The 10360-nt window shown below is 40.1% G+C and overlaps 1 protein-coding gene across 1 annotated transcript in view; it reads left to right on the forward strand.

Annotated features, from left to right (window-relative positions):
- LOC123520075 (RNA-binding protein 25-like) overlaps nucleotides 1-10360 on the forward strand; it is a 29682-nt gene that overhangs the window by 12349 nt on the left and 6973 nt on the right. Inside the window, 3 exon segments of the mRNA XM_045281962.1 lie at nucleotides 8775-9064; nucleotides 9379-9499; nucleotides 9756-9922. Of these exon segments, the coding sequence (XP_045137897.1) occupies nucleotides 8775-9064; nucleotides 9379-9499; nucleotides 9756-9922 (578 nt within the window).

Consider the following 10360-nt stretch of genomic DNA (forward strand, 5'->3'; position numbering starts at 1 on the left):
TTTCTGATTGGGGTTTATTTTGTGGGGTTCAATTTTTTTTTATGAATTCCAGTGTCTATTTTGTAGGGTTCAATCTTTTTATGAATTCCAGTGTCTGTATTTTGGTGCCTCTGCTACTTATATCTTGTTACTCACCTTGCATTGTAGTGTTGTGGTTTGTGTTTTTTTCTGGTGCCTCTTTACTGGTGCCTTTGTTAGTTTATGGAATGCTTTGTAGTGTAAAGTCTTGATATTCATTACTGTGGCATAAGACAGCATTCCCTCCCAAAAAACTAATAGCAAGGCACTCGAGAACAAAAAAAGATTAAGCTATTGATTTCCTGAACTAAAAACAAGACCCCATTTGTCAAGATATCCAAGGCACTGGTGAGATAAACAATAAAAAACTAGATTATTTACTTTTCTACCCACAAAAAATTAATAGCAAGGCACTGAGGAAACAAGAATTTAAACTATTGACTTAATGAACTGAAACAAGACCCCATTTGTCAAGATTTCCAAGGCACTGTTGAATTAGATGATAAAACCAGATTATTTACCATTCTCTCCCCAAATTTAATAGCAAGGCACTGAGGAAACAAAAGCTTAACTCCTTCAGTACCTTGACACTTTTTCATATTGATTTTGGTGACTATTTGGTGACTATACAGCTTCAGAAACTTACGTGAGGGATCAGAATAGTGAAGACTCTGGCCATTAATCTTCTGACCTCCATAGACCCTTCCTAATGTCAATAAAATGGTCTGATACACAAAACTGAAGGAGTTAAGTAATTACTGAACTAAAGAAAGAAAAGAAAAAGAAAAAAAATCAAGAATCCATAGTAAAATTTTCAAGGCAGACAGCAAGGTGACCCACAGCCTGGCAAAAGTGATAATCCACCCCTATAGTGATGTGTGTGTGGGGGGCTGGGAGGGGGGCAGACAGGGCTACATGGGCCTCATACAGGTAAGTGTAGACCGATGTTGCTCTGCGGTCCTTGGTCCACCACACACTTGCCTCCTGGTACTGGGGGGTGGCAGGGAGCAAGGAGTCACTATACCCTGCTCCCCTGTCTTCCCCTGTATTGTCTTAGCATGTTGTTGCCTTGAGGTTTTATGTGTGAGTGAGTGAGTGTGGACCAGTGGGGGACGTGTGGGGACTGGTTCATCACCCCCTCGCTTGTATCTCGGTGACTGGAGTGGTTTTTGTGGTGTTTGCGGTATATGGTGTTTGGATTTGCTCCAGTGTTTGGTTTGTTCGCTGGCGTGTTTAAACAAAAACGCCAGAATTAGTTATCGGATATATAAATTGTGCTGTCGTTTAGCTGTTCAATGTAAACAAAAACGGTGTGGTCGGCTGTCAAATGGAAAAAAAATGCCAGAATTAATTGTCACATGCAGTATACAAATTGTGCTGTCGTTTAGCTGTGAAATGTAAACAAAAATGGTGCAGTCAGTTGTCAAATAGTAATAAAAAACGTGGTATTAGTTATCAGATGTAGAAGAATATGCGACCGTTTAGCTGTTACATGTGAACAAGAACCAGCTGTATGAACAAAAAGCATAACCAGCTGTCACATGTAAACAACACCATCAAAACCAGCTGTATAAACAAAAAAACATCATAACTAACTGTCACATGTAAACAAATCCATCAAAACCAGCTGTATAAGAAAATATAACCAGCTGTCACCCTTAACCAACTGTGTAAACAAAAAATATCTATAACCAGCTGTCACATATACCTAACCTAACCTAACACCTGAACCAGCTGTGTAAACAATGTGAAATCAGTTTGTTTTTATTATCATTATTATTATTTTGAAATGTAAACAGGGTGATGAATAGGAAAGCTGCGTCTGTGCTAATTATTTCAGTATAAGCCTGGTCTGTTTACTGTTTGGTTCATGTGTTTACTGATTGGTTCATGTGTTTTGCTGCCTTAAAGAAAACGAGAGGAGGTGTTCTGTGGTTCAGTCTTAGTGGACGAAGCTTCAGACTGGCTTTATTGCCCTAACGTGCTTACATATTGGATAAATTTCTCTATATATACAGATTTTTCCTTCTCTCTCTTTCTCTCTTCCCCTCCTCTCTCCCTTCCCTTCCCTTCCCTTCCCTTCCCTCTTTCTCTCTCTTACATGTACAGCCCTTCAACTCTCTTCATCTCACACCCAATCTATTCGTCATTCCTTTTATCCGAGGCAGAAAAAAACACCAGACTTATAAAACCATCAGAAAAAACAGCATAAACAAACACAAGCTATTAAAAAAATCATGTAACAGTGAAAAAACGTAGATTTAAAACACAAGGCCTCGGAAAACAGTCTTGGTGAGGGAGTGATGCGTTTTGAAGGGTGTTTTTATGGTTTCTTTAGACCGAGGCAAAAAACGCGGAATTAAAACAAGTCAATCCGTAAAATACCAATTGATTCACGTTTTCCTTAATCTGAGACAAAAATAGATAGATAAATAAATAAGTAAATGAAAAATCCAAACTCTGAAAACACCAATAGTTAATCATTTCTTTTACCCGAGGCAAATAAAACATGAATTAAAACACCAGTTAATCTATAAAACACCAGTCAGTTCACCATTTTTTAATCCAGGACAGAAAACGCAGAATTCTCAAAACGCCAATAGTTAATCATTTTTTAATCCAAGGCAAATGAAACATGGATTAAAACACCGATTAGTCTACAAAACACCAATCGATTCACCATTTTTTAATTCGAGATGGAAAAAACACAAAACTCTCAAAACACCAATAACTAATAATTTCTTAAATCCAAGACAAACGCAGAATTAAAACACCAATCATTTATTGAAAGTGAGGCTGAGAAAAAAAAACATAATTAAATCACCAGCTAGTCCGTAAAACACCAGTCGATTCATCATTTCCTTAATCCGAGACAAACGCAGAAATAAAAGCGGTCATTTATTTAAAGCGAGGTAAATAAAACTTAATTAAAACACCAGTCAGTCCACAAAGCACCAGTCAATTCACCATTTCCTAATCAAAACAGAAAAAAACGCAGAGCTCTCAAAACGACAGTCAGGTAATCATTTCTGTAATTCCAGACAAAAAACGTAGAATTAAACAGCCAGTCTGTCTATAAAACACCAGTCAGTCCATCGTTCTTTAATCCAAGACAAAAAAAAAATGCAGAGCTCTCAAAAACACCAATAATTAATCATTTCTCTAATCCGGGACAAACACAGAATTAAAACACTATTTATTTCTTTAAAGTGAAGCAAAAAAACGCAATTAAACCGTCAGTCACTCCATAAAACACCATTTGATTCACAGTTTCCTTTAATCTGAGACAAAAAGCACAGAACTCTCAAAACACCAATAACTAATAATTTTTTAATCCAAGACAAACTCAGAATTAAAACCACTCATTTCTTTAAAACGAGGCAAAAAAAAGTCAATAAAAACACCAGTCAGTGAGTCATTCCTTAATCCGAGGGGGCCGTGCCAGTCCCTCTGCGGCCGTGAGTGAGTGCGGGGGCCCCAGACGCAGGCGGGGTTGACGTAACCTTGAAGCGCTCCCCGTCGTGTGTCACTGCCATCTGGTCGGGGTTCCGCTGTGGCTGTGTGTGTGGTTGTGTAGAGTTGGGGTAGGAAAAAGCTGTGCAGAACAACTCAGGAGCTTGTATCACTGCTGTGTTTCATTGCCTCTACTGCTGTGTGCTGTGGCCAGGAGGAGGAGGAAAAAAGCTAGGAATTCAACACACTTTATTTAATTTTTTGAGTATTTTTGATGTGTTTTTGCAAGAGTGTATATAGGCGACTATACATTTAACAGAGAGAGAGAGAGAGATGAAACTACAAATATATCACATAACATTAAGCATTCTAGTGTGTTTTGATGTGTTTTTAAGGTATTGAAAGCTTTTGATAGTATTTTTTCAAGGGTGTATGGAGGCAAGTTTACATTTAACAGAGAGAGAGAGAGAGAGAGGGTGAAACTACAAAACATCACATAACATTAAGCATTCTAGTGTGTTTTGATGTGATTTTAGTGTATTGACAATTTGTAGTGGTGTTTTTCAAGTGTAGCTGTGTCTATTGCTGTATTCTGCTGTGGCTAGGAGGAGGAGGAGGAGGAGCTACAAATTCAACACACTTTATTTAGCCTTTAAGTGTGGTTTGATGTGTTTCTAGAGTATTCACAGTTTGTAGTAGAAAGAGAGAGGGGGGAGGGACTACAAACACATTATTTTAGCATTTGAGTGTGTGTTTTTAGGTCTGTTAAGAGTATTGACAGATTTATTAGTGTTTTTCATGGGTAGGTGTGTGTGTTGGTGTGTTGGGGTGCTGTGGCTAGAAGGATTTACAAGGACATCACAACAACAACAATATATTTAGACCTTTCTAGTTTTAAATGTTGTTTCTTAAGATTTATAGTTATTTTTTTTTAGTTTTTCAAGAGTGTATGTATGTTTGTCTTGCTGTGTTTGGGATGCTGTGGCTTGGAGGAGAAGGAACTACAAAGATATCATATTTCGAGCATTTATTTATTTATTTATTCATTTATTATTATTTTTATTAGTGTTTCAAGGGTGTATGTACGTGTGTGTGTTGCTGTGTTGGGGTGCTGTGGCTAAAAGGAACTAGAAAGACAACACATATTAAGCATTCAGGTTTTTTTATTATTTATTTATTTTTATTTTTTTAAAGTTGACAGTTTTAGTGTTTCAAGGGTGTATGTATATGTGTCTTGCTGTGTGATTGGCAGTTTAAACCCCTTCAGTACTAGGACACATTTTCACCTTGAGATTTGTGTACCATTAGACCATTTTATTGACATAGGGAAGGATCTATGGAGGTCAGGAGATTAATGGCCACAGTCTTCACTGTTTTAATCTCTTCAGTACTGGGACACATTTTCACCTTGAGATTTGTGTACCATTAGACCATTTTATTGACATAGAGAAGGGTCTATGGAGGTCAGGAGATTAATGGCCACAGTCTTCACTATTTTAATCCCCCAACATAAGTTTCTGAATCTGTATAGAATCACCAAATATGTAGTCACCAAAATTAATATGGAAACACGTCTTGTTACTGAAGGGGTTAGGTTAATTGGTGTTTTTCATGGGTGTATGTAGGGGAGTATACATTTAACACTGTGTAGGTGAGAGGAAACAGTGTAGCTTCCCTTAGTGTGTTTATATTTGGTGATTGGTAAAAGAGAAGAGTTTTGTTCATTAATGTGTTTATATTGGTGAAAGGAAGGAGTTTGGCATAGTGTTTAGCCTTGTATTCTTCAACACTACTTTTAAAAGGCTCTAGTTCAAATGACACAGGGTTTTAGAGCTGTTGTTATGGTTCCAGTGACAAAACACAGCAATTTCTACAGTATTAACAGGAGAAACACTCTTGAAAACCTGTCTTATAATTCCTGTGGGCCTTGAAAATAGTTGTGATGAGAGAGTAAGCATTTGTGAAGATGGCTAATAGTTAGGTAGTGTTGTGTGGAGAGGTGAAGAGAGTAGATAGACAGAAAAAGAAGAAGACGAAGACGAAGAAAAGGTAGTGGCTAGATTTGTGGATAGGAGAAAAAAGAAAAGAAATGAAGAGGTAGTGGCCAGATTTGTGGAACAGGAAAAAATGAAAAGACAAGAAAAAGAAAAGATCGTGGCTAAATTTGTGAACAGGAAAAGAAATAAAAAAAGATAAAGGAAAGAAGAAAAAAGATATAGTGGCTGTATGTGTGAAGAATTAGTAGTGGCAGGTTCTTAGTGCTGTAGTAAAAGACAAATAGGTTAGGTTAGATTCATGGAGGAGTGAAAAAAGACCTTGTGTTTATTGAAGTGTTACTATGTTGTGTTGAGGTGAAGGGAGAGAATAGACAGAACAGGTAAGGATGAGATTTGTGGAGAATTAGGAATGGTAGATAGTTAGTAGTGTGGTTTATTAAGACAGTTAGGTTAGGTTAGGGAACGGGTGAAATGAACCTTGTAGTGTTTAGTTAAGTGTCGAGGTGAGGGGAGAGAATAGACAAAACAGGTAAGGATGAGATTTGTGGAGAATTAGGAATGATAGATAGTTAACAGAGTGGTTTATTAAGACAGTTAGGTTAGGTTAGAACCTTGTAGTGTTTAGTTAAAGTGGTGAGGTGAGGGGAGAGAATAGACAAAACAGGTAAGGATGAGATTTGTGGAGAATTAGGAATGATAGATAGTTAGCATTGTGGTTTATTAAGACAATTTGGTTAGGTTAGGTTAGGTTAGTGAAGGGGTGAAATGAATCTTGTAGTGTTGTGTGTTACTGTTTTGTGTAGAGGTGAAATCGTTAAGAGTCATAGATAGATCAATAGATAGATAGTTATGTGGTTTGTTAGGTTAAGTTAGTGAAGGATTGAAAGTACATTGTTACAGTAAGGAAAGTGGAGGAACAGACCGATTATTTGTTTATTTTATTTATTTTAAGTCAAAGGGTAAAGCTGGCCAAGAGCAACGTAAAACTCACAAAACAAAAGGCTCACTTAGTTGTCAGTCCCCTTGCAGGTTTGAGGGAGTTCGCCAAAAAAATAAATAAACGAAAAAGGATAAATGGCAACACACACACACACACACACACACATTGAGGTTTATTAAGGCAAATGAATATGTCACAAAGAAAATAGAAAAAAAAAAAAAAAATTACCGAACCAGCGAATATAAAGACAAATAAAACAAATAGGCGCAATACTAAGATTAATTAAGGCTAGAGAGAGTGTGCGATTCTAACCTAACCTAACCTAATATATTAAATGCCATAGATAAAGGGTTTACAGGTTACTAGCAGCTTGCACTTAATTTTGAACCAAGTATAGGGGTGTTTAGGACACACACACACACACACACACACACACACACACACACACACACACACACACACACACACACACACACACACACACACACACACACACACACACACACACACACACACACACATAAATGATACAGACCACTAGCGACTTTCATTCCTTATACACCAAGTATCAAAATGTATCAACGAGAGAGAGAGAGAGAGAGAGATAAGCGACACACAAATAGCGATACACACTGAAACAATACATGCTAGCAACTTCCTTTTCCTCCTGCGCTGAGTTTCAAAATGCATCAGAGAGAGAAAGAGAGAGAAAACGACACACAGAAAGAGAGAGAGAGAGAGAGAGGCAGAAAAATAATGACACACACATAGCAATGACACATGAATGATACACAGCTCCTGGGATACAGCACAGGAAAAGGGTGAGGCTTCCCAACAGAAAGTGTCGCGGATGTACTTCTGTAAGGGGTGGGATCGGGGTGGGGCGTGTGGTGTACTGCCTCCCCCGTTCTCGCCCCGCCTTCTCCCCACACCCCGGGCTAGGCTTGCATTGTTCACCTGTCATCATCGCACGCCGTTGAACCGTTCATCCTAGAGAACCAAGGCAAGTCCCTGAGACACCGGTAGCATCTTGTTTGTGGTCGGGGCGGGGCGGGGCGGGGCTACATAGGGGCTGGGTAGGGCTTGGTAGAGTAGTTTGGGGTAGAATAGATAGTTAGGAGTTAGTTTGTGTCTTGTGTTTTTTGGGGCGGGGCAGGGCGAGGCGGGGCGGGGCTAGATAGGGGCTGGGTAAGGCTAGGTAGAGTAATTTGGGGTAGAGTAGGGTAGAGTTTGGGGTCTTAAATTTTGTGTCTAGTGCTTTTGGGGCAGGACAAGGTGGGGCGGGGCAGGGCGGGGCTGGATAGGGGCTAGATAGAGTAGTTTTGGGTAAAATAAATACCAGTTAGGAGTTATGTATAATGCTGTCTGTGGGTATCAGTGTGGGGCGGGGCAGGGCGGGGCGGGGCTGGCTGGGTAGTGTAGGGTAAGATAGAATAGGAATAGGACAGGTAGTTGTGGGAATCTTACTATGTGCTGTTAGGCTAGGTTAAGTTAGGTGTGGCATGGGTAATGGGCTAGGGTAGGTGGTAGGGGGTCACTGAGTTATGGGCAGACAGGGATAGTGAGTGGGTATGGCAGGGGTAGTGGGCTTGGATAGGTGGCAGAGGTCAGGTGGGTTATTGACAGACAGATGTAGCAGGTGGGTGTATGGGTAGGGGTCAGTGTGGGTAGGTGTGGCAGGGGTAGGCGGCCCACAACAGCCTGCCAGGGTGGGGGTTGTGTAGCCTCACCCTGGCAACCTTTTAGCTGTTAACGAACGTCGGTCATTCATTGGATATAAATCTCTTACATTTTTTTTCCTTTTTTTTTATTTTTATTTTTTTCCCTCTATTTTGTTTCACTGCATGTAATTTTACTACTACTACTACTACTACTATTATGAGATATATATATATATACTGCTACTATTGATTGACTCCATTGTTATAGCTGCTACAACTACTACAACTTTGCATTAGGGTATACAAGATGCTATATACACCCTCTATGTATATGTATCAAAGTATCAAAGTATCAACACTTGGTCAGGTCATGTCATCTGTGCATCATGTCAGCTCAAAATATCCCCTTTTTTGGATTTAACACAATTTGAGCCATCACTTCACCTTAGATGTGCGTGTGTGTGTGCGCGGAAGACAGAGTGTGTGTGCGCATGCAAGTGTGTGTGTGTGCGTGCCAGCTAGTGCATAATTTGACCCTAAGAGATATTTTTTGCCCAATGTTCTGTGTTGTCCTTGGCGCAGTGGCTGTGGGGGCGCAGGGGAGCCTCGCCACCACAGCCCTGCAGTGTTGTGGCGTAATCCCAGTGTTGCTAAGGTGGTCAGGTCACTGCCGCCGCCACCTGACCTCTCACCGTATCCTTGCAGAAACAGGAGGAAGAGAAAGAGAGAGAAAGGAGACTGAGGGAGAAAGATAGAGAGCGAGACAGGGACCGAGAGCGAGAGCGAGAGAGAGAGAGGGACAGAGAGAGGGAGAGGGAAAGAGAGAGAGAACGGGAGCGAGAAAGGGAGAGGGAGAGAGAACGAGAGCGAGAGAGGGAGAGAAGAGAGCGAGAGGAGAAGCTGCGGCGACGGTCACGGTCCGGGTCGCGGGGAGGCAGCCTGCGCAGGTCAAGGTCGCAGTCCACTGACGGAAGGCGTGTTAAGAAGGACAAAAGGTCAGACTAACTATTATTATTGTTATTATTATTATTATTATTATTATTATTATTGTTGCTATTCTAATTTTTTTTTCTCGTGTTTTCTATTTTATTATTGCTATTATTATTATTCTATTATTGTTATTATTTATCTTTATGTTGCTTATTCACTTCAATGCTGTAATAATCTCAAAACAATAATAATAGGTAATATATTAAAGTCACTATATACACACTCAAAAATATAGGAACAACTTAACATTAAATTGAAAACTACATTATTTTACTAACACCCTCCCCCACATCACCCCATCCCTGCCGTTACCCCACAGGTCTCCCACCCCAGTGAGGAAGAGTGAGAGGGATGTGCTGAGGGAGAAGGAGGAGGAGGCGGAGGACAAGGAACGCAAGGAGCAGGAGAGAAAAGTCCGCAAGAAGGAACTACAGTATCAGGTGTGTGTGTGTGTGTGTGTGTGTGTGTGTGTGTGTGTGTGTGTGTGTGTGTGTGTGTGTGTGTGTGTGTGACAGTGCAAAATACAAATGAAAATTAAATAAGTAAACAATGCTAAATTAAATAAAAGTACAAAAACAAAACAGAAAAATAAGACAAATTTAAATAACAAGAAAAAAACTCATCTCACCTCACCACACACCACACCTCACCACACCACACCACACCACACCTCACCACCCCCAAACCACATTCCAGGAACGCTTGAAGAACTGGGAGACTCGCGAACACAAGAAGCAGAAGGAACTGGACCGGGAGAAGGAGAAGGACAAACTGAAGGAGATAGAGAGAGAGAAGGAGGCTCGGAGGTTAAAGGAATTTCTAGAAGATTACGACGACGAGAGAGACGACCCTAAATATTACAAGTAGGTAACTCCGATGTGCCCTGAATATTGCTAGTAGGTAACTTCCTTCCTTCCTTCCTTCCTTCCTTCCTTCCTTCCTTCCTTCCTTCCTTCCTTCCTTCCTTCCTTCCTTCCTTCCTTTGGTCTTCTGTCTTTCTTTTCTCTCTCTCTCTCCCTCCTTCCCTATCTCTCTCTCTCTCTCTCCTTCAATCATTTTCCCCTTTTCTTTTTCTCCCTTCTTCCTTCAGTCTTCTGCCTTCTTTCTCTTCCTCACCGTTTCCTTCCTTCTCTATCTCCTTCTTCTCTCTCGTCATCCCTTCATTTCCTTCCTTCTTTTCTCTGTCCTGTTTATTTATTTATTTCTTTTCTGCTTCCTTTTATTCTACTTTCTTTTATTCATATGTTCATAAAAAAAAAAAAGGAAAATGAAATAGACAATAGAAGACATTCCCTTAATAA

This window comes from Portunus trituberculatus, chromosome 7 (genome assembly GCF_017591435.1).
Source record: "Portunus trituberculatus isolate SZX2019 chromosome 7, ASM1759143v1, whole genome shotgun sequence".
NCBI classification, from domain to species: domain Eukaryota; kingdom Metazoa; phylum Arthropoda; class Malacostraca; order Decapoda; family Portunidae; genus Portunus; species Portunus trituberculatus.